This window comes from Echiichthys vipera (assembly GCF_963691815.1).
Source record: "Echiichthys vipera genome assembly, chromosome: 10".
NCBI lineage: Eukaryota > Metazoa > Chordata > Actinopteri > Perciformes > Trachinidae > Echiichthys > Echiichthys vipera.
The window spans coordinates 9,756,482-9,782,035 of NC_139835.1; the positions used below are offsets into that span (position 1 = coordinate 9,756,482).

General features: G+C 41.0%; 3 protein-coding genes across 3 annotated transcripts in view; all 3 read right to left on the reverse strand.

Annotated features, from left to right (window-relative positions):
- Positions 1–9,540, reverse strand: part of adarb1b (adenosine deaminase RNA specific B1b) — a 127,691-nt gene extending 118,151 nt beyond the window's left edge. Inside the window, exon 1 of the mRNA XM_083921667.1 lies at positions 9,396–9,540. The gene's annotated coding sequence lies outside the window, so the exon portion shown is untranslated. The remainder of the gene's footprint in view (positions 1–9,395) is intronic.
- Positions 9,541–11,352: 1,812 nt separating this feature from the next.
- LOC310953056 (olfactory receptor 2A7-like) lies at positions 11,353–12,282 on the reverse strand (the record flags this gene model as incomplete). Its single annotated transcript, XM_083921956.1, has 1 exon — positions 11,353–12,282. One exon carries the CDS (start codon positions 12,280–12,282, stop codon positions 11,353–11,355), a length of 930 nt encoding a protein of 309 aa, XP_083778082.1.
- A 7,976-nt stretch (positions 12,283–20,258) lies between these two features.
- Positions 20,259–21,191, reverse strand: LOC310953195 (olfactory receptor 4B13-like; the record flags this gene model as incomplete). Its single annotated transcript, XM_083922152.1, has 1 exon — positions 20,259–21,191. The coding sequence occupies one exon, from the start codon at positions 21,189–21,191 to the stop codon at positions 20,259–20,261; it is 933 nt and encodes a 310-aa protein (XP_083778278.1).
- Positions 21,192–25,554: the final 4,363 nt, after the last annotated feature.

Consider the following 25,554-nt stretch of genomic DNA (forward strand, 5'->3'; position numbering starts at 1 on the left):
ACAGCATGTTGTCCTGTACTGAAATATTTTCATGTCTAGGCAACACAATCTGAAATGAAAAAACCCTGTTTGTGCTTTTGTTTCTGTATCTTGTAGTGAAAAGATTGCTTTAGCAAAAAGTCTGTGCCTACTCAGCCTAGTATGGTAGTTTGATGTAGGCCCATAGTATAGAGTATGACATGAAAACAGAGGTCTGGTTCACATGTGACGAGAGTCCATGAGACTGTAAGGTGAAATGGGTAAAAAGTATTTTTTGTTGGGTAAGTGCACTTAACATGGAGTGCCTTGCGGGTCAAGGGGAACTCAGTAGCAGAAAGGAGTTGCTTTAGTACACTTTGTACCGACAAATGGCACGATAGACAGAAAATGAGTTCTCAGCAGATATTTGCCAAATTTCCCTACCTCCAAACAAACGTTTAACCGAAAATAGTGGTGAATACAAAATAAAACAGCCTTGTTATATGCTTGTTGCAATTTCGTTTCAACGATATTCCTACTGTATGGCTTCTGAAAGGGTTGAATGAATGCTTAAATTGAAAATTATATATTATATACATTATACATATATATAACTGCTTCATTGGGTTTTTTACACACGGTCAAACAAGCTCTCCTGATGCTGTGTCGTACATCTCATCCAGTGTGAAATTATCATTGAATATTAAAGCTTCGCAAAAAGTGTTTTGGTATTTCCATCAAACTAGGGCTGCCTGATACTTGAAAGTAATTACATTGCAATTTTTTTATGCCAAAAAGTTGTACTGATTATATGTTGTGGTATGAAAATGTATCCTGCAGGAAATTTTACCATCTAAATGCATCAATCTGGTGCACTTTCACCAGAGCAGGTCAGTGGAACAGTTTGTAATTCAAATTCATAAGGCAACAATGAATGCCTAACAGTACAACAATAATGTAAAAATGTTGCAATATGCACCTTTTATGATGTACACATCTGTGAGTACATTAATTTGATAGGAACACACATAGACAGAAATTTAATATCATTCAGTCCAAGCCTCTCCAAGGCTTTGACACTGGTTTGTATCTTGCCGTTAGTAACTGTAGCAAACATTATCTATTACAGTATGTTTTACAAAGACTGATTAATTGATTGAAACTGGCCACTCGTGTAAAATTAAGTCAAAAATCAATTCCGGTTCTAATTTGAATTGGATGGGGAAAAACAGCATTGCAAGGTGAGTTTTGACAGTGGCAGTGCAACAACAAGGTCATCTGCAGCCTCTTTACTTTGTTGCAAAGATGTGAAACTCACACAGACTGTATACAATTTGTGCTTTTGAAGGAGAGTAGGACACAAAGCCTTCACCCACACATCACGGTCACTTCAGAACTCACAAAGAAGAACAATAGCAAATAAAAATGCAATCGAAGGGAAATGATATACATTTATGTATGTATATATCTATATCTATATACATATACACACAGTAATGACTGTATCAGAAGAGAAGATATAAACAATGTTTTCTTAGGGCTATAGGTTTCAAAAATGAATAGGAAGTGTAGAGGCCGTTGATTTGAATGACTCCAGCACATCTGCGCCCACAGGACATCACTAGTTTCTCACACTGCTCTGGTTTGATCTCGGTCCATTCTGACTCAGTCTCTTCAGGGTTTCTTAGACATTACTTTATCGGCAAGGATTTTCCAGAGATTGTCTATGGGGTTAAGATCTGGACTCTGGGCTGGCCATTTCATAGTTTCAATATTTTTAGCTTCAAGGAACTGCGTATTCCATTTTGCAGTGAGACAGAGGGCATTGTCTTGCATGAAAATCGCAGCTGATTGGGAGACAATTGCTCACTGTTTTTTTTCACAAAATAAAGGTTTTTGAAGTTCCTTGGTTTTTTCACACACAAAAAACTTGCTAGTACAGCAGTGGTATAGCCACAACAGATATTCTATCAAATTCTGAAAAGTAAAAAATGTATTTCAGAAAAATGTAAGTATTAAAACTGTGTTCACTAATTTTGATCTCCAGTCCAGTGTATATATATTTAAGAACATAGATAACGTAACATGATTTTCATTGGATGGGGTCTTTAAAACATTCCTCATATTTGGCTTTGGGGAAAAGACAAGACAGGAAGGTGGTGAGACAAGACTCACACAGGACTGACTGGTTGACGCAACACCATGAAATGCTGGCTGCTGTTAACTTAACTCAATTACGAGTGAGAAAACAGGATGCTTCTGTGTTTCAGGAAAAGTGCACAGGACAAAGGCTGAATAGTTGTAAGACAAAAATGGCATGCAAGTGGCCACTGATAAGAAGCACAAGGGAAATCAAGGGAGTTTACTTCTTTTGACTTCCCTGAAGGAATGCATTCATTTCAAACTGTTCAAAAGTGCTGTTAGACAAAAATCAGGACTCCCACTTGTGTTTAGAACATTGTTGATTAGAGAACCATGGCTTGTTTTCAGTCACATTACCGTTTATGGAATTGTTCGTGACAACTTGTATAATCACTCCTTAGCTAAAAGAAGTCAAATTAGCTAAACTTGGTCCTTCCAACTTTGCAATAACACTAGAATGACATTTGCTCATGCAGCATTAACAATATCCTTGGAGTGAAGGAAGCTAGAGACATTTTTATTTCATGCAGCCTATGCAAACAATTACTGGCCAGTCTGGCAGGTGCTCCAATCGCCAAAGGGACAATCTGCCCAAATTTGTTGCCTGGCAGGTCTTCATTTGGTTTAGCAAACACCAGGATTCCTGACAGTGTGACAATCAAACTAGCTGCTATTGACATTGAGAGGGGAAAGCAAAGTTACAAAAAATGTCAAATAATAATAATAATAATAATAATAGAAACAGGATGTTTATAAAGCAGCTTATCGCATGAACAACTAGCATTGAGCCCCCCGTGGACTTCAGCGGTCAAATTGTGGTATTTAAAGTTCCAAAGCTATAATATTAAAAAAAGCAGATGGACAATCAGATTTTCAACGCAAGGCAAATCAACCGTGTGTTGGGTTCAAGGATGTTTTCTGTATCAGCCCTGTGTGCAGATTATTAAAAAAAATAAAAAGGACTAGGCTTTGTTATGGACACATTATGCAACATTCTGGTATTGTGACACAAGCTAAGTGGAAACTGTGTCTTCATCAGGACTTAAACAACAACATCATCAGGGCATATGAGGAACATATGAAACAATGAAAAGAGCTCACTATAGCTGGGAACCGAACTCAGTACCAAATTATGTCAATACTGCAAAGTACCCATTCATGTTGAATCAATCTGTGCGAAATTATGGCACATGAGAGGGCGTGAGCCACAGAGAGAGAGAGGGCGAGAGAGAGAGAGAGTGAGAAAAAGAGAGAGAGACAGAGAGGTATACTTGTCACCTCAGCAAGTCGGGCAGTACTGCAGCAGTTTTATAAAATCCCCAGTGAGGTCTAGTGTAGCCAGTCCTTTAACTTAGTTTTGATCAGTATTTGCTAAAGGTGCCTCCAGTGTTTTCAGTGACTTCTGCAACTGGATTTTAAAAAACCTCAATCACACCCTTTAAATCAGCAAAACTGCTTTTTCCACACAGCAACGAAAAGATTCAATAATTTCCTTGAAGGAAACCAAGAGTTAGTCTGTAAAATGCTTCTCCTGCATTGCACATCCTCCCTGAGGCTTTTAACCCTACAAGTTCCAGGGATCCCCCTCATTAAAAATGTACGCCTGCGCACCCCGTACCCTGGTGTTGAAAATAAACTATATCTTGCCAGCAGTTAAGGAATAAAGAGGACTAAACATTGAGCCTTATGTAATATGTAAAAAACAATTTGAGCTGTGGATAACAGGCATCTGTCCTTTTAAAAACAAACACATTAGAGCCCTGACACACTTGGCCTAGAGTCGTTCCTCAGTCAAACTTAGGCCAACAGTGAGCTTCGGTCGCCCTAGTTTTAGCGGTTTTGGCTCTAGGACTTTGCATCTCATCAACAGCTTTGAGAAGCCTGTCAGTGAGAGAAATCACTGATTGGCAGTTCACCTTAAGCAAATCAGTGCGGTAAGAGAGGAAACAGCTAAAGTCAAGTGGCGTGATACTGAAAACTTGTTATATAAGGTATTGTTCGTGTGCGCACAACCAACATAATTTGTTCTTTCACCACCAGGGTTTTGTTGTTAATGTGCTAGCTGGCTAACTAGCATCTTTAATCTGTCTTGAATGACAAATACAGACTACTACTGCCTGCTGGCATGGAGGATTGTTTCCTTAGCTGTGGTCTTTGAAGTGCAACGTTGTGGCCGAGACACGGGCGACGTGGGGCCATGAAACAATCGACTTTCATGGACGCCAGTTCTTTTATGTCGGATGGTGTGTCTGGGCGTTTAAGCCTCATTGTTACTGCTAATGCATCTTATAAGAAAAAGCCCTCTTTGAGTATGCGAGTATGTGCACACCAGAGGCCTGTTGAAGTAGAAACACATATACTTCTGTTCACCTTTCTCAGGAACAAGGTTAGTACAAATACATTATATTGCCATTCCTTTATTTAGTGTGCGTGACCTAAATAAGTTTGTATTGTTCCTACAATAATAATCTGACGCATATTGCCTTTTTAAGGAGAAGTATCCAAAACTGTTTTAGAAGTAGTCAATAAGAAGTACTTTCAATGGGGAGATTGTATGTTTTATAAATGCGGTCTGGTATCTTTTTGTGACTTTAAATTCATTGGCACTATCTGGATACAGTATCCCATTTTAGCACCAGAGCTACAGTCGCTTTATGAAACCATCACAGAGAAAAAAGTCACAACCTTTTGAGCACTTTATCTTTGAATGTGGCAGCATTTGTTCTAACCAGAGCTTGAGCTACACATCGGTTGATATAAACTAATTGCAGATGGGGCGATATCATGTCAGCCAGTAAGAAAGAGAAAACTTCAGCACAGGCAGGGCTCTTCACTGTGGGCAGAGGAGAGAAAGACAGATACTATGCGTGCAATAAAAACTTTGCAGGTAAAGATGATAAGGGTAAGTTATCAAAACGCCTCTCCAACAAGCACAAACTTGCCTGACCCCATCCACTGTCTGTGCTCAGCCAAAGATTGTTTATCAGGTAAAAGAAGCCTCACTCTGTAACTCCACTTTACAATTGCATGTTTTGTAGATCCAACAGCTCCAATACTCTTCTAAAACCAGTCAGAATCTTTCATTCATTAATATTAATGACTCATTATAAGTCTATTCACTTTCAAAAGTTGAAAACTAAACATATATAGGTTCACAATGACATTTGAATGGATTGTTTTCAGCAGATACAAATAACTGATAATAACGACGTGCACCGGAATGCACCATGAATTTACAAAGGGCATCTGAATACACCATAAAGTCCTGTCGTTCTTTGTTTGGGTTTAGAAAACAAGTTAATACTTGATTTATTCTGAAATATTGTTGTTTTTTTGTATAGAACATGATAAAATATCTGTTGTGGCTACACCATTGCTGTACTAGCATTTTTTTTAGGCACTTCAACAAAAACCTTTGTTTTGTGAAAAAAGCAGTGAGCAAAATTAGAGAACAGTAACCATTGTGTCCCAAGAGAAGATTTAAACAAATATTTCATAGGGCTATAGGATTCAAAAATGAATAGGAAGTGTAGAGGCCACAGCTCTGAATGACTTCAGCACATCTGCGCCCACAGGACATCACTAGTTTCTCACACTGCTCTGGTTTGACCTTGGTCCATTCTTCTTCAGTCTCTTCACAGTTCACTAACTGGAGTGGGTTTCTTAGACACTACGTTTTTGCCAAAGATTTTCCAGAGATTCTCTATGGGGTTTAGATCTGGACTCTGGGCTGGCCATCTCATTGTTTCAATATTCTCAGCTTAAAGGAACTGCGTAACCTTTTTTTGCAGTGGGTTGCATGAAAATTGTGGGCTGATTGGGAGACAATTGTATGAAGGTATTGCATGTTGCCAAGGTTCACATAAACATTTGCATTCACCCTGCCATGAAGCTGTACAAAAGGCCTAAAGTTTCAATATTCTCGTGACGTCATCGCGATGCGTCGCTTTGTTTACAAATATTTCCATAGACCTCTGAGTTTTTGTGCGTCTTGTCGACTGTTTTTGAATATTTTCATCTGACCAAATCTGCAGTAAACACTCCACCTCCGCATCACACCAACGTGAACCTTTCGCCGTCATCGTTTTAAATGTCCGCGCATGGTCCGTCTTTATTTATTTATTATTTTATATATGTCCGAACGGCGCACATAAAATGACGTCATTGCGATGCGTCGCTTTGTTTACAAATCTTTGCAGAGTTTTTGTGCGTCTTGTCCGACTGTTTTTAAATATTTTCATCTGACCAAATCTGCAGGAAACACTCCACCTCCGCATCACACCAACGTGAACCTTTCGCCATCATTGTTGTTGTTGTTAAATGTCCGCGCATGGTCCGTCTTTTTTTTTTTCTCTATGTCCGAACAGGCGCACATAAAATGACATCAGAGCTGCCATCACAGCTCTCTCAAACGGGCCGTGGACGGCAAGTTGGCCACAGCTAGGTGCGGTGCGGTTGCACTCACACTGGTCAAACGAACTAGGCTTTACCCCTAAAACCTGTTTGGGCACGGTACGGAAGGACAGTGTGAGTGCGCCCTTAGAGCCGCTTGCCATCTTGCAAAGTAACCAGCAGAGCTGTCAGATAAATAGGATGTGTCCAACAATTAAGTCAATAGTCACCAAGTGCCAGATTAACATCAATAACTGGGAGGTATCTTAAAGTGTTCTCTCATTTTGCTCTTTTTTTCGTAAAATAAAGGTTTTTGTTAAAAAGCCTTGGGTATTAAAAAGAACATGCTCCTACAGCCGTGGTATAGACTCAGAGGATTTTCTATTAAATTTTGAACATTAAAGAATATCAACTTTTCAGGACAAACAACAAAGTATTAATGACTTGTGCTCTAATTTTGATTTCCAGTGCATTTGCTCAATGTAGGCTATCAATAAAGACGAACTGCAAAATGCGTTTTCCCAGTACATTCTCAGACTATTTATTACTTTTAATTGCACTGTGAACGTAATAAACCCTCCCATTCTGGGCGGGGAGCGCCTGACAGCGCGAGCATTTGAGTCCAGTGCTGCGCGTTCATGCACCCGGTTACTGAGTGATGTGATTTCTGATACGGGAATCTTATTAAAAGTATTTGTTGCTACAACAGAAATGTGTTTCGTTTGTATCTTTCTTTGACAATAGCTGATGGTATATTTTTCACTTTCACTCAGTGTCAGACTGTCGGACTGATGGCACAGCCGTAATTAGCCGATCATTTATTAATTCCACTGAAATACTGCAGTCTGTGTGGGTGTCACACACAGCGCACGCGTGTCGTGCATCTAGTGTGTGTAGAGCAATCCTTCGGCTCACTTCATCTTTACACACCATGTAAAATCTTCTGGTTAGGAATAAACCTTCCTGTCCGTAGTTGAATAGTGCTACTGTATTTTAACATTGGTCTTAGTGGTGGTACTTGCGAGAGCCTGATATTTACTGAGGTGGTACGTCATGCACAAAGTTTGAGAACCACTGATTTTAGACAATTGAAATTGCAAGCTCACTTCGCCTGGTTTTTGGATTTATAATTGAAATTGTGACACCCCTAGACATTACTATTGTATGTACTAATGTATAGCCTACTGCTTATTGGCTGATCGCAATTCCACTTTAAAGATGAACACCGCCCTCTGATGTATCGGAGTGTGTAGATGCTACGCTGAGGTCAATAAAATAGGAATTGTATTATCTGACGATAATTATCCATTCATCCATCCATCTTCAACCGCTTGTCCCTATCGGGGTCGGTGTGAGGCTGGGTACACCCTGGACAGGATGCCAGTCTATCACAGGGCTCATAGAGACAAACACAGACAGACAACCATTCACACTCACATTCTCACCTACGGGCAATTTAGAGTCATCAATTAACCTTAATACGTGCATGTCTTTGGACTGTGGGAGGAAGCCGGAGAACCTGGAGAAAACCCACGCAGACACGGGGAGAACATGCAAACTCCACACATGAGGGCCACAGCCCGGATTCTAACCAGCAGCCCTCTTGCTGAGAGGCGACAGCCCCTGACGATAATAATTTATAATTTATGTATCTGAAAAATAATAATGATAATAATAATAATAACATAAAGTTCCTGTTATCTGCTGGTAATACAGTGAATCAGAATCAGAATCAGAATCAGAAATACTTTAATAATCTCAGGGGGGAATTAAAAAAAAACTCCAGATATACAAACAACAAATATTATACAGACTAAACATATAGTAGAAAAACATACATATATCTTGCAGCTCTAATTCAAATGAAATATAAGGATTTGGTACTGGAAAAAAAATGCCTAATAAGCTTTGGGCCTAGTGTACTGACTATGTCTTTAGAAAAGGGAAACATTCATAAGCACACCACATTCTTGAGTAATCTCCTAGTTAAGTTAGTTTGGATTTTAAGCACACTGTATGTTTAATGCTAAATGTTTAAATGTTGTTTTTTTTTTTTTAATGACTGTGGCCATTCATTTCCATCTGTGCCACTACATTTTAAAATACAAACACAATGTTACTTCCCTCCCATGACACACATGCACATGCAATATTGCCAGAGCATCCACAGGTTAAGCTGCATTGTGGGAAACTTCACTCTTGATTGCTGCAGAAATGGTATGCACACTTATAGCAAATTCATATTTTATCTTTGGAACTACGTTCACTCCCCTTTAAATGAAGCAACAGGGGTATCAGATTGGGCGTTAGTGACTTCTTAATAATCCAGTTGTTACACTTTTAGACAGGGATGACTTCCTTAATAGCTTTCACAAGACAGCAGCCTGGAAAGGGGTACATCTAAATGCTCTGCACTGTGCTGTGCTGTATATACTGTAGCCTACATTGTTCAGCGTTTTTTCTCTCCTCTCCGTCAAATGGGGGGATACAAACGTGTTGCAAAGAGAAAACAGCAGATTTTAACAACGCATACCTGCATACCCATTCAATATATCGCAGCAGCTAGCATAGCATCAATGCGAGTGCATCTCTGTGAAGTGTACATGATGCGGTAACCCGGGTAGACCTTCACAGGCACCGCGGACAGTGTAACGCTGAGGGGAGAGATGACAGCCATAAATCCCACTGTGGCGCTGCGTACACAAAATGTAATTTCAAAACGCTCACATTGGTACAAGTACACATTTTTGGTTAACCACCGTTGACTGGCGAGTCCCCGCGTCTTCGTTATTCTAGAGGATTACCAGCCTAATATTACATAAACACAACCGGAACCCAAATCAGCAACCCCGTTCATTTCATCCTCCGCAGCCCTCAAAATAACAAGCTAACAGCCTACTCACGGTTCGTGATGTGAGGGAAAGTTATGATCTTTGGACACGGTGTAGTCTTCTCCGCCACTTCACTTCGAGACAAAGATGACTGTTTTTCCTCCGTGTCGTCTTTGGCGTTGGAGAAAAATTGAGCAGCGGCTGAGAGCGGTTGTACGGTCGCATGTACTGCAGTGTTCACTGTCTGCTGTCGGCACTCTTCCTCGTCTTCGTGGTGTGTCGCCGTCGGTGAAGAAAATGGCGTCTTAGCACCGCCAAGTGGTGCGGAGTCAGAGCCCGTCGGTCAGCGCCACAGGACCAGAAGCAAAGACTTCTCTGACCCAGTAATCCCGAAGCGCAATAAAACAAGTTTTTATTCTGCATTCTGCACTCTTGGTCACAAGACCGCACAAGACTTTTTGTTCCTTTCCCACATTTTGGACGAATTCACCACACTACAAGAATGGATGCGCATGAATACCTAGTGTTCCCATATTAAACAAAGCAGGTGATGAAGAACACTTGTATTAATCAAAAATCCTTCCAGATGATGCACACAGATATAACCCGAAGAGCCTCAGTTGGCCTTCCGGTTGCAATTACAAGTGGTCCTCCCGTGTGGTTCATACATGGGTTTTAGAATCTCAGGGAAGCTTCCGGCACACATACTGTATACATGAACGCAATCACCAGAAACTTGGAGAATACCAGAGCACATGGCATATTATACAGCAACCCATCTCAAGGACAAAGGTCTTTTGTCTGTTGTGTTTCCAGAATGATAAACAACCCCTTGTACACACATTTCAGAGCAGACATTCAACATTCACCTATGTAGCTATATGAAGATTCCAATATCCGCAACACGTTTTTCTACAACAGAAGGTTTGTTATTTCATGTTGAAAACCTCAACTAGGCTATTTCATATAGTCTATATAGATATTCATATAGGAAGACATAATATCCATATTATCTAAGTGGAAATGCAGAACTGAAACTAATTGTATTGTGTTTATTAATGAAATAAAAGGCTTTATTTGCCATAAAATGACTGAAAGACTTTGAGTATCCCCTTTTGTTATTAATGTTTAATGTTGCCTTTAATTATTAGGTATGCTATAAGTGAAAATGAGTTGGTCAGAATTGTTGTTTTTGTCCAATTCTTTTTGCTTTGTTCTTTATTGAAAATTAAAAATGATCAGGCATGTTCCCTTGCTGTCACACTACTTGTGAGTAAGATATTGTCAGTAAAGCCTACTACCACTCAGGAACAACTACACAAAATAAAGGAGAAACACTATAGGGTGTACAATAATAAAACAAATGGGATTCAAGGACACCAGTTTCAAACTGTTTCCATATTTAAAGCATGTTTTCATTAAACACCATCAAATATTTATTTTTGTCTGAAGTCTGCGCTGCAAAAAGCACTTAAGTTATGTCATAACCACAAGGCATTACATGGATAAGAAAGGTGTGATTATTCCACGCTATGTCTTTCATTATTGCTTCAGCTGCAAATCTCTTTATGTTAACCTTTACCTTTATGACTGAAATGAACAATTCCATATTTTTCAAAACATATAAAACCACTTCCTGTGCATCATATTCTCCCCTTTATACATGTTCAACCATAGGAATACCTGCAGCTTACTACAGTATATTAAGAACAAAATCCAAGTAATATAATTATGTGCTAGGCTATGTACATTTTTAGATTACAGTTTGATGCAGGAATGCAGGAAAGAGAGCAACAATTTGACACAAGTGAACACAGTCGTATTTCATAAAATGCAAGCTTAAAAAATCCTATTAAGCAAACATCTGCTGACATTATATGCAGGATTTCCATTCTGCGTTGCGTACAACTTCCAAATATACACTCAGAATGTATCATGACTCCAACAGCATAGCAAAGACTTGAGCTCTGAGAGTCAAGAGACGCTCGAGTTCCCTTCAATTGTAAGAGAATACACAAAGTTTAAGATATTATTTAGTTTTAATATTAACAAAAGCCAGAATTCTGCATCGGATTTTGGTTACTTTGAAACTATAAATGAAAGGATTCATGATTGGAGGTATGATGAAAAAAACTATTGCAGTAAAGTTTTGAAAGGTTTTAGGTGAATCTTTTGAACCGTATCGTATATACATAATATCAAGAAGTACAGTCACAAGAAAAATGAGTAAGGAGGTTAAATGTGGCACACATGTTTGCATGAACTTCCCCCTGTTTTCAATAGAATTCACACATGTTTTGATGAGACACATGTAGGACCACACTATAAAAACACCATGAAATACATAAATGATTATTGTAATGTACGCAACTATGTTGTTTACGATGGTGTCGGCAGAGGAACAAGCAAGTTTAACAATAGCCCAATTGACACAAAAAAGTCTGTTAATATGTGGACTGCATAACTTTAATCTAGATGTTAGAATAATATTTGTGCCTATAATGCAAAAAGGTGTTATCCAGGAGAAACACACTAACTTAAAGACTCTGTGCGTTGACATGATAGAGTGGTACTCCAGGGGTCGACAAATAGCCACATATCTGTCATATGCCATGACCGCAAGAATAGACAGATCACTGCAGGCAAATGAGTACATTACTAAAGCCTGAACAAGGCATCCAGAATAAGAGATAACCTGAACAGGAGAGAGCAGATCCCAGAGAAACTTGGGGTAGAAACCTGTTGTCCCGTAAAGTCCATTCATGCAGAAAGTGCACAACAGAATATACATTGGTTCATGCAGGTTTTTGTCCAAGATGATGGTCACAATAAGAGAAACATTCACCAGCACAATGAAACAGTAACACAGTAAAGTGAGAGTAAAGAGAGCAACTGTGTAGTTCTTTGTTTCATCGAAACCTGAAAGAAAAAACAATGTTATTACAGAGTTATTAGTCATGGTTAGAAAACAAATTACCCCTGTGTTATGTCGCTGTGTTAAGCCATCCTTATCTCAGGGACTGTTCCATCCTCTCACTCTTACTAATATCTTGCTGTCTACTCAGCCAGCCAATCAACATTCAGAAAACAGCCTTTTTTTTCTGCGTGTTGCCATCTATTGGTTGAAACGAGTTTACATCCAAAATATTGCCAAATAGGTGCTATCACTGTAAAACATTACACCCCCAATTTACTTTTGTACACTTTATCTCCTCTTTAACTCTTTTCTTTAAAAATTATATTTATTGGTTTAGTGACAACACAGTCAGAGTACAACCTTATGATTTAGGCATTAACACGCCCCTCCCACAACCCCCTCATCTCAGCTGGCAGTTATACAGTCATAATATCATAATACACAACATTGTATAGGGTTAAAATAATAATAATGATAATAATAATAATAATAATAAAAGTAATAATAATAATAATAGTAAAAAGCAAAGGCAAAACCAAACTAAATCAAATAAAGAACTACAAAACAAAAATAATTAAAAAAAAAAAACATCTTCAAATAAATAAAAAAAAAGGAACAAAGACCAATTACAAAGTGCAGGCAGTTAGTGGAGTTCATATGCCTACAGGTGCTTGTGAAGTTGTTGGCTGGAAGTTAAGGGCAGAGAAAATAAGGCAATCATGCTATGGTTCAAAAATGATTTCAGAAGAGGAAGAAGAAGAAGAAGAAGAAGAAGAAGATGAAGAATTTCAGGGTTGTGGAAGTAATCTAAAAATGATCCCCAAACCATGTAGATTTTTTTTCTCCCATTCCATGCAATGAATGGCGTATTTTTGTATTATGTAACAACAACACATTTTGTAATAAAATGACAAAATGTAAGACACCCACATTCACCCGCATTATGTAATAATCGGCCGCATTTTGTAACAAACAGCCGCATATTGTAATAAACATGTCCGGATTCTGTAATAAACATGTCCGGATTCCTGTTTTCTTTTAGTCTTTTCCTTTCCTTTTGTGCTTGTGTTTGTCTCCCTCTGTCTGTTGTTCCCTGTATGTGTCTCCCCTTTTGGTGTATGTCTGTCTGGAGCTGGTAGGCGTGGTTCCGCCTAGCTGTATTCAGTTCCACTGATGACCCTCTGCTGCTTAAAAAGCCAGATGTGGGACACGTTCAGCGCCAGACCGTTGTCCTCATTTACGTGGTAACTTCTCGTTGGTTGGCTCCTGTACTTTGTCGGTTATATCTTCGCGTTCGTTTGTCTGTTGTTAACCTTTTTTCTTTGTTCTCTTTTGTTATAATTTCCCGCGATCCCCTACCTGTCCACCCTCGACCGTCTCATCACGTTTTGTATGTTTGTTTCCCCTGTTTTTGGATTCCCTTGTTTTTGTACTATTAAATATTCGTTTAAACCGTTATTTGTGTCCTTGCCTGCATTTGGGTCTGAGTCTTCGTGTTATTGCCCGTACCGTTCATGACAGAACAGTCTGGCCATAATATGGACCCCACAGCCAAGGAAGTCAACCCTACGGGTGTTTGCGCTCGTCAAGCGGTATCTTCTCAGGGTATTCGCATTCGCAGATGCTGCAAGGAATCCTTTGTAGTCTGAACCAGCTGTCTACCTGTGTTTCCCGCATAGTTGGTCCTCTCCTTGCTTCTTCTGCAAATGCTGAGTCACCTGTTGCCCCGTGATCCTTATGTCCCTGCACCTGAGCGTTATAATGGCAAGTTAGGGGAGTGTAAGATTTTCTTATTCCAATGCTCACTCGTGTTCGGTCAGCAGCCCCTCACCTACGCTAGCGATAGCTCCAAAATAGCATATGTGCTAGGTTTGCTCACCGGTAGGGCCCTTGGGAATCTGGGGAGCAGCTTTTTGGAATAACCAGCAATTCTCTAATGAGATCCTCTCCTTGTTTGACCACCCGGTCTCTAATTGTGATACTAGTAACCGGTTACTCGACCTGTGTCAGGGCTCTGCCTGTGCGGCTGATTATTCTGTTGAGTTGAACCTTAGCAGCTGAGTTATTGCGGAGCTCCTAATCACCAGCTGACTACCTGCCCGCTTAGGTTAAACACCCAGGCTCACCAGTCGCAGACAGGGTTCTGGTGAGTCGATCCGTTGTTCCTGCTATTCCCCGTAAGCGCATAGATTTGGACATTGTTTTAAGCTGTGAAGGCAGAGAATTCCCCCTTCAAGCTTTAATAGATTCAGGGGCAGATACTAACATTATCGATTCCGAATTGGTTCGTCCTAGTCAGTTTCCGACTGTTCCTCTTGTTACTCTGTTGGTGGTTAATGGTCTCAGTGGTGAGGAGCTAGCTCAGATTTCTGCCGAGACGATTCCTATGACCCTGTCGCTAGCGGGTAATCATACTGAGACCATAGCCTTCCACATTATGCCGTCCTCTAATGATCCCGTTGTTCTTGGTCTCCCCTGGCTTATCACTCACAATCCTGTTATTGACTGAGTAAAAGGCAGGGTTGTGAGTTGGAGCAGCTATTGTCACTCTTCATGCCTTCGTTCGGCCCCTTCTAGGAGCCCCAATGACCCCAGCCCTTCGTTGCCTGAACCTACAGACGTGTCCTCAGTGCCACCAGTTTATCATGACCTTGCTGAGGTGTTTAGCAAGGCCAAGGCGTTATCCCTGCCACCTCACCGTCCTTATGACTGCCCCAGGGCTGTCCAGCTCCTCAACTCCTGACCCCTCTGACCATCCCCCTCCCCACTCTTGACACCCTCCCCTGGACACTTCACCCCCCCCCCCCCCACTCCAGACACCCTCCCTGGACACCTCTCCCCCCCGGACACCCCTCCCTTCACCCCTCCTCCTCCCCTCTCCAGACATCCTCCCTGGACACCATCACCATCACCCCCCCTCCCCACCCCTGACACCTTCCCTGGACACCTTCACCCCCTCGACACCCCCCCCCCCCCCGGACACTCACCGGACACGTGAACTGGCTATCTACCTCCACTCCTGTCCTCAAAGCTGTGAACTACTGGTTAATTCACATTCCACTTATTCTGTTCACTCTGTTTATAATGTTACTCCGGTCTGTTACACTACGCCACTTATTTACTCTGTTTATAATGTTACTCCGGTCCGTTGCACTACGCCACTTATTTACTCTGTGTATAATGTTACTCCGGTCTGTTGCACTACGCCACTTATTTACTCCGTTTATAATGTTACTCCCGTCTGCTGCACTACGCCACTTATTTACTCTGTTTATAATGTTACTCCGGTCTGTTGCACTACTCCACTTACTTATTTATTCTGTTATTATGTTCACACCGGACTTATTCTGTTACTCTGTTCTTACTGGTCCACTTGATTCTGTTAGTTATGTTAATTTATGGTATTAATGCACTACTCCACTTTATTGTGTCTATCAGGTCTTATATTGTATCCATCACAGCACTATGGTCACTTTATTTTTCAGTATTCATCTGTTACACAGAGCTAGCATATACTTAGACTGCTGTTTTCCTGCCATGCACCACTATCACTTTATTATTTAGCTTATAGTTATATATTATATTTATACTCTATTACTGCACTATAGTTCTGTTACGTCTGCTCATTACACACATGTATCATGTCTGACCTCATCTGAATCCGATCACTGTCCACTTATATCTTCTCTGCACTACAGTTCTGTTTATACCTGTTTCAACAGTCTACTGCATGTTTACACTGTTTACATCATATACACCAGCTCACATGTCTGCTTACATCTGATACACGCATGTCTTTCTACATTTCACGCCGACGATGTTCTCTGTATCTAACCTGTACTAACACACTAACATCCTGACACTTATTCTACCTGTACTAACACACTAACATCCTGACACTAACTCTTCTTTTACACTTTATTCTTGTGTTAGGTTAAAATGTTCTTGTATAATTGCACTGTCGTTATTTGCTGCTCTGTGTGCCCTGAATTGCCCCCCGGGGACAAATAAAGTTTTTTGAATTTGAATTTGAATTGAATTTGAATTGAGTTGTTACCCCAGTCAACTTTCCCTACCAGTTGTCTGTATAACCTGTCTTGACCCAAACAGGAGTCCAGGGAGGCATAAATTAACTACTCCCTTGAATCCGGGATCATTCCTCCTTCTTCCTCCCCCCTGGGAGCTGGGTTTTTCTTCGTGGCCAAGAAGGACAAGTCATTACGACCGTGTATTGATTACCGCGGCCTTAACAACATTACTGTAAAGAATAAGTACCCTCTACCATTGCTTAATTCCGTGTTTGAACCACTGCATGGTGCCATTGTCTTCTCCAAACTAGATCTCCGTAACACTTACCATCTAGTCAGAATTAAGGAGGGGGACGAGTGGAAGACCGCTTTCAATACCCCTCTCGGCCACTTTGAGTATCTGGTAATGCCCTTTGGCTTAACTAATACCCCAGCTGTCTTTCAGGCATTAGTAAACGACGTTCTCCGTGATTTTCTAAATCGCTCAGTGTTCGTCTACCTAGATGACATTTTGATTTTTCAAAGGACTTGTCAGAGCACGTGGATCATGTCCGCCAGGTTCTCCAGTGCCTACAGGAGAATCGGTTGTTAGTCAAGGCAGAGAAATGCGAATTCCATGTTTAATCAGTGGCTTTTCTGGGGTACATTGTGGAGAGCGGGCAAGTGAAGGCGGATCCAGCTAAGGTTAAAGCTGTGACGGAGTGGGTGACGCCATCTTCCAGGAAGCAACTACAGCGTTTATTGGGTTTAGCTAACCTCTACCGTCGGTTCATCCGCAACTACAGTCAAGTCGTTTCTCCTATGACTAAGCTAACCTCTCCCACTATTCCCTTTTTGTGTTCCTATTCTTCTGAAAGTGCTTGCCAGACCCTGAAGAAGCATTTCTCATCCCCCCCTGTGTTGGTTCAGCCCGAACCTTCCTGCCAGTTCATTGTGGAGGTAGACTCCTCGGATCTGGGAGTGGATGCGGTCCTGTCTCAACGTATGGCTACAGAAAACAAGGTTCATCCATGCACGTTCTTTTCCAAGAAGCGGTCCCCTGCGGAGAGGAACTATGACGTTGGGAACCGTGAGTTACTGGCTGTCAAATTAGCCTTGGAGGAGTGGCGACACTGGTTAGAGGGGGCAGAGACTCTGTTTGTGGTTTGGACTGACCACAAGAACCTGTTGTATATCCAAACGGCTAAGAGACTGAATTCCCGACAAGCCCGGTGGGCATTGATTTTCGGATGTTTCAATTTTTCATTGACTTACATTCCAGGGAGCAAGAATGTGAATCCGGATGCCCTTTCTCGCCAGTTCGGACCTGCTGAGGAGAAGGAGACCGGGTCGGACAAAATCATTCCCGCATCTTGCGTTATGGTCCACCAGGGCGTCTGTTTGTTCCCACCAGTGTTCGCTCCCAGGTGCTTCAGTGGGGACATTCCTCTGGCCTCGCTTGTCATCCCAGGATTACCAGGACTCTATCCCTCTTGCATCGTCACTTCTGGTGGAAAACCAGAAGTCCTCTTCTCGTGCCTGGTCGTCCTTGGTCTCACATCACATTGGACTTTGTCACTGGACTCCCTGTTTCTCAAGGTAACGACACTATTGTGACCATCGTTGACCGGTTTTCTAAGATGGTGCACTTTGTTCCTCTACTAAGACTGCCGTCAGCCATGGAGACGGCTTCCCTTTTGGTGGACCATGTGTTTCGACTCTGTGAGATCCCTCTGGACATCTTTTCGGACCGGGGTCCCCAGTTCACTTCCTGTGTCTGGAAAGCCTTCTGTGCCATCAATCCCAGTGCCGTACGTCTCAAGCTCCCTGCTTCTCTCAGGATCCATCCCACATTCCACGTCTCCTGGTTGAAGCCTGTGATCACCAGCACGTTGTGCCCGCCTACCGTCGCGGTCAGCTCTAACCTGTTAGTCTTTTCCTTTCCTTTTGGGCTTGTGTTTGTCTCCCTCTGTCTGTTGTTCCCTGTATGTGTCTCCCCTTTTGGTGTATGTATGTCTAAAGCTGGTAGCCGTGGTTCCACCCAGCTGTATCCATTTCCAATGATGACCATCTGCTGCTTAAAAAGCTGGATGTGGGACACATTCGGCGCTAGACCGTTTCCCTCATTTACGTGGTAACTTCTCGTCGGCTGGCTCCCGTTCTTTGTTGGTTATATCTTCGTGCTCGTTTGTTTGTTGTTAACCTTTGTTCTTTGTTCTCTTTTGTTATAGTTTCCCGCGATCCCGTTCCTGTGTCCACCCTCGACCGTCTCGTCACATTTTGTTTGTTTGTTTCCCCTGTTTTTGGATTCCCTTGTTTTTGTACTATTAAATATTCGTTTAAACCGTTATTTGTTTCCTTGTCTGCATTTGGGTCCGAGTCTTAGTGTTATTTCCCGTACCGTTCATGACAAAACACCCTGAATGCAATATTTAAATAATTTATTTGTGCATTTTGTGATAAATTGTTACATAATGTGTCAGTTATTACAATATGCAGAGGTTGCACTTTTAAAAATGTTTTTGTGCATTATATAACAACCTAACAAAATTATATGGTTTATTATATTCATTCTAGCCTGAATCATAGTGACTCAAGATTATTAAAGCATAGTTCATGACATATAGGCTACTATTTGTTTAGTAGATTAGTATTACTATTCATTGGTACATATGCATCACTGTATTCCTCAGTTTAATAAATCAAAAAACATTTTGCTCGAGAGCTCAAAGCTTCATAACTAATATCAAGTCTTCAAAGATCAAAAAAGATAAAAACTCAAACCTTTATCTTAAAAGGCACCTATTTTAACATTTTTCAGGTTTATACATGTATTTTGTCTTTCTACAGTGAACCGGACCCAAATGCAGACAAGTACACAGAGAAAGGTTTAAACAAATATTCAATTAACAAAGAAAACAAAGGAATTCAAAAACAGGGAACAGGGACAAAACAAAACGTGATGAGACGGTCCACAGACTGGATTTTGTGAAATAATAGAGCAAATCCTTTTCTTTACAAGAGTTATCTGAGATGTGTACCCACATATGTTGAAAAACATGAATCACTGTACTATGACTAGACTAAGCTCAATGTGAAAATATTAATAAACAAAGTAAGATGTTTATAGAAAGTACAGTATATATTTTGGGTCATCATTTTAGGTTAAATATAATAAAAAATCAAATCAAATCAATCATCAGTTAAATAAAAAAAAGCTGTATGATACAACACGCTACATCTGAAGGATAAAGTACATTCTGTTCATGTATATTACAATGTAATAAAATTCACATTTTCAGTGTGATTATATTACAACATAGGGGAGGCTTAATTTAAAAAAGACTGCAATGTACTTTTTTATTGTGTGTATTGTTTTATTTGTGCATCAATATCACATATAAGACTGTTTTCTTACAGTTGTTTAAATGTTCTTTTTTTACACTCCTCTTTGTCTAGTAAATTTCTATATATTTATTAACAAAAATAGGATAATAAACATAACAGATTTTATTCTATTTATTTTATTCTTAAATACAACAAACAGCCAAGAGGCCACGGACTGGATTTTGTGAAATAATAGAGCAAATCCTTTTCTTTACAAGATTTATCTGAGATATGTACCCACCTATGTTGAACAATATAAATCACTGTACTATGGCTAGACTAATCTTAATGTGTTCATAGAAAGTACTGTATATATTTTGTGTCATCATTTTATCACCATCATTTTAGGCTAAATATAATAAAAAAACAAATCAAACCAATCATCATCAGTTAAATAAAAAAGGGTATGATACAGCACCTTAAATCTGGAGGATAAAGTACATTCTGTTCATGTATATTACAATGTAATAAAATTCACATTTTCATCTTAAATACATGCTTCAGGCCAAACTTATGATTACTAAATGTGCAAAACCTCCATACTTGAGTGTGATTATATTACATCTAACTCCAGCAAAACAGCCAACAAATGGTTAAGTAGTTCATATTTAATTTTAATTCATGTTAATATTTATTTTTAAAAGTAATAACACCCAGAATTCTGTTTCGAATTTTGGTCAATTTGAAACCATAAATGAGAGGATTCATCATAGGAGGTATGATAAGAAATTCTATTGCAATAAAGTTTTGAAAGCTTTGAGGTAAATATTTTGAACCAAAACGCATACTCAAGACATCGAAAAGTATAGTCACAAGAAAAATGAGTAAGGAGGTTAAATGTGGCACACATGTTTGCATGAACTTCCCCCTGTTTTCAATAGAATTCACACATGTTTTGATGAGATACATGTAGGACCACACTATAAAAACACCATGAAATACATAAATGATTATTGTAATGTATGCAACTATGTTGTTTACGATGGTGTCAGCAGAAAAACAAGCAAGTTTAACAATAGTCCAATTGACACAAAAAAGTCTGTTAATATGTGGGCTGCATAACTTTAATCTAGATGTTAGAATAATATTTGTGCCCATAATGCAAAAAGGTGTTAACCAGGAGAAACACACTAACTTAAAGACTCTTTGCTTTGACATGACAGAGTGGTACTCCAGGGGTCGACAAATAGCCACATATCTGTCATATGCCATGACCGCAAGAATAGACAGATCACTGCAGGCAAATGAGTACATTACTAAAGCCTGAACAAGGCATCCAGAATAAGAGATAACCTGAACAGGAGAGAGCAGATCCCAGAGAAACTTGGGGTAGAAACCTGTTGTCCCGTAAAGTCCATTCATGCTGAAAGTGCACAACAGAATATACATTGGTTCATGCAGGTTTTTGTCCAAGATGATGGTCACAATAAGAGAAACATTCACCAGCACAATGAAACAGTAACACAGTAAAGTGAGAGAAAAGAGAGCAACTGTGTGGTTCTTTGTTTCATTGAAACCTGAAAGAAAAAACAATGTTATTACAGAGTTATTAGTCATGGTTAGAAAACAAATTACCCCTGTGTTATGTCGCTGTGTTAAGCCATCCTTATCTCAGGGACTGTTCCATCCTCTCACTCTTACTAATATCTTGCTGTCTACTCAGCCAGCCAATCAACATTCAGAAACAGCTGTTTTCTTCAGTGTGTTGCCATCTATTGGTTTAAATGAGTTTACATCCAAAATATTGCAAAATAGGCATTTTTACTGTAAAACCTTACAAGAGCTTTGACCAGTTAAACTTACAATAATTGATTTTGCCAAATCAGATTTGTTGATTGTGAGAACAGGAACTTTAGTGTGACAGTGTTCTGGATCGGACATCTATGAAGCAATGATTTCAGTAAAATAATCTGATCGCAGCAGACTCTTTATTCCTTCTTCAGGCAGATTTTACAAGTAGAACAGTGTAGAGGTGTTTTTATTTACAGTGTGTGTGTGTGTGTGTGTGTGTGTGTGTGTGTGTGTGTGTGTGTGTGTGTGTGTGTGTGTGTGTGTGTGTGTGTGTGTGTGTGTGTGTGTGTGTGCGTGTGTGTGTGTGTGTGTGTGTGTGGTTCCTGCAATAAACAGAAATAACAATTTCTTACAATATATAGAAATATCTCTAAAACACTACTAATATACAATATACTATATATTAATTACTAATATACAGTATATATCATATGTATAATAATATATCATAAAGCAGATAAATAGGCGAATATATGGTGAGACAGCAGGGATCAATATCACTCACAGAACTAGAGTTACTAGCATAACACGGCACTGCTATAGATGCTACAATAGTAATAAAAACAACACAAAGTATAAACACATTTACCCCGCATTAAGAATAAACTTAATCTCACCTGCGAGATTAAACCACAGTATCATCAGATAATGATTTTTGTCGCTCTGAAGCTGCAGAGACATTATCATAAGAAACAGAGACATTAACATGAGAAACAGGGAAAAAGCCTTTCAGATCTGGTGTCTTAGTCATGGAGCTGTGGAAGTGGCACTAGACGTTGGGCAGGGTGAACAAAGGTCTTCTCCTTAACTTGGACTGCCAGTGTCCTGATGCGCCCATCAGCTCCAGGGTAAGCTTGTGTCACTTTCCCGACGAAGGCCCGCTGAAGCTGTGGGTCCATGATGAGAACCACTTGATCCATCTCTGGTGTTTTACCATTCTTCTTCTACTTCGATCTCTCCTGAAGGCTGGGCAAGTAATGATGGATGAACAATGACCAAAAGTAATCAGCCAGGACCAGGCTATGTCCCCAACAATGCCTTCCTAGGAGGTTGCTGGAGTTATACATCACCTGGAGAAGGGATACATCATGGTGTCCCATCAGGAGGATGATTGGAGTTATGGGATCTATGTCGGTAGCATCTGAGGAAAAGTAGTCCAAAGGTTTGGCATACAAAATACCCTCAACTTCAACAAGCAGAGTTTGCAGCACAGGCTCAGGGACAGTCTTCTCCTTGAGTGTGACGTTGAGGGCTGTTTTGAATGATTTCACTTACTTTTCCCAAGTACCCCGATGTGTGGAGCACTGGGGGGATTGAAGCGAAAAGAGATCTTCTGTTCAGCCAACTGATCCTTCAAAACAGGGGCCATGGATTGGAAAGACTCTCGCAGCTCCTGCTCACCACCAACAAAGTTTGTGCCGTTATCCAGAAGATGTTCGGCTGGTCGTCCATTTCGAGCAATGAAAGAACCAGTGCCATTAAGGAGGCCTCTGATTCCATGCTTTCCAGGAGATCGAGGTGTACGCAACGGGTGGTCATACACTTGTAGACTATTCTCCATCTCTTTTCCTGGCAGCAATAAACTCGGATTTTGTATGGACCAAAGCAAGTCACACCAATCGAATAAAATGGAGGCTTAAACAGACATAGCTGAGCTGGAGGGAGGTCTGCCATCCTTGGAACTTGACTTAGCTCGCCATTGTTAGCACTCCTGGCACATATGCTGCTGTCTCCGAATAGCTTCTCTTCCCCGTAGGATCCAAAACTTGCGACAGAGTTCAGCTTACAATCGTTCAGGTCTCAGATGCAGGAGTTTCTGATTCTAATCTTCGATCAACAGTTTTGTGATGGAGTGATGTTGATCCAATATGATAGGGTGGATCATGTCCATCTCCAGAGCATCCGCCTGTCCCCGATGACTGTCCGATTGGAGGAAATGACCTGCCCTTAAGGCTTTCAACTCTTCAAGGAATGAGTCTCTCTACGACTGTGTCAAGAGGAGCAGCAGTATACTGTGATCCACAGTGTTAAAGGCAGCACTGAGATCCAACAGGACCAGAATTGACACCTTGTCTGAGTCACTGTTCAACCTTATGTCATTTAACGCTCTAATAAGAGCTGTTTCTGTACTATGGGGAGGACCGAAGCCTGATTGAAATTCAAGAGTTCAAGAAGTTGCTGAGTTAATTAAAAACAAATTTCTCAATAATCTTGGCTGTAAAGGGAAGATTTGAGATTGGTCTATAGTTGGTTAAGATGATGGATGTGAGCAATTTATTATTTGCTGCTTATTTGCTAAACTCTGAAATTATTTAGATTTATTCTTAGGTGATTTTAGGGATTGCATCATTGTATTATTGTGCTGATTTGTGTGGATATTTAGCCTTATAGATTTTATTTTTTCATTAAAAAAGCAAGAGAACTCATTGCATTTTTTTGTGGAGGAGAGTTCTGAAACTATCTATTTTGAGGGGGTTGTAAGCTTATCAACCATTGCAAACAGACGAGAGAGCGACTTTGCATTGCTTAAAATGGATCTTGACAACTTGATGTGCAATCATCCACATTTGACTGAGCATTTGAGTGAGCAATACAAACTGGGGCCCGTTGGTTTAAGACCATGGAGCTGGCCAGCAGATATAATCAGGTCCCTTTGGTAGAGTCTGATCGTTCCAAAACTGCCTTTTGTACTCCCTCTGGCCTCTTTGAGTGGAGCCATATGCCCTTTGGGCTTTGCAACGCTCCCAGCACCTTCCAGAGGTTGATGCAGTGGATTTTTGGTGACCAAACTTTTGGTGTCTATGCTGCTCTATCTGGGCGACATTGTGGTCTTCTCCTCTACCATCGAGCAACATCTGGAGAGGTTGAGTGTGGTGCTGGGGCATCTGCAGCGGGAAGGGGTAAAGGTGAAGCTCAGTAAGTGTGCCTTCTTTCAGCAGGAAGTCAGTTACCTGGGCCATGTCATTTCTGACAATGGTGTTTCAACCGATCCTAGCAAGATCGAGGCCGTTTCCGGCTGGCCACCCCCTGCCACTCCATCTGAGCTGTGCTCGTTCCTCGGCTTTGCCAGTCATTACCGCCGCATTGTAGATGGTTTTGCAATGCTGGCTGCACCTCTGCATAAGCTGGTAGCAGAACTAGCAGGCCCAAAGTCAAGGGGGCTGATCAGACACTTTCTGGTCGCTGGACAGAGGAGTGCCGCAGTAGCTTTGAGGCACTCAAAGCCAGGCTCACATCGGCACCTGTTCTGGCTTATGCCGACTTCACGCTTATTTTGGAAGTGGATGCCAGCTATGGAGGTCTTGGGGCTGTGTTATCACAAGAGCAGGGCAGTAAGGTGAGGCATATAGCCTATGCAAGCTGTGGTTTGAGGCCCACTTAGTGCAACATGCAAAACTAGAGCTCCATGAAGTTGGAGTTTTTGGCGCTCAAGTGGGCGATGACCGAAAAGTTTCGGGAGTGTCTGTTGGGCCACGAATGTGTTGTCTACACCGACAACAACCCCTTGAGCCACCTGTCATCCGCTAAGCTGGGGGCCACTGAGCAACGCTGGGCAGCCCAACTGGCGTCCTTTTATTTTGAACTTAAATATCGCTCTGGCCGAAGCAATAAGAACGCGGATGCTCTCTCCCACCAACATCCCCCTGAGCCACAGGACATGCAAACGATGGTCCGTGGCACACTGCTCCCTAAGCCGTTGCAACAGGCCTTGCAGGTGCAAAAGGTGGGTGCAACACAAGCTGCTGTTGCAGCCTTGCCCCATCATCCCCCATCTGACATTGTCACCCTCCAGTATAATGACCCTGTCATCAAAGAAGTTCTGGTTTTCTGGAGGCGTGAACAACATCCATTTAAGATGGATGAAAATGCGTCTCACTTAGCCTTGGTGTTGCTTAGGCAGTGGGATCGGTTGGTGGAGGAGAAGGGTGTGTTGTATCGCCAAGTTTTCCGGCCGGACGGGGCAGAAGCTTGCTGGCATCTCGGCCTAACGAGATCCTCGCGGCATGGAAGACATCCTTGTAATGACTGACGTTTTCAGTAAGTACACGTTGGCTGTTCCGACCCGGGATCAACGAGCCACCACTGTAGCTCGAGTGTTAGTAGTTGAATGGTTCTAAAAATTTGGTGT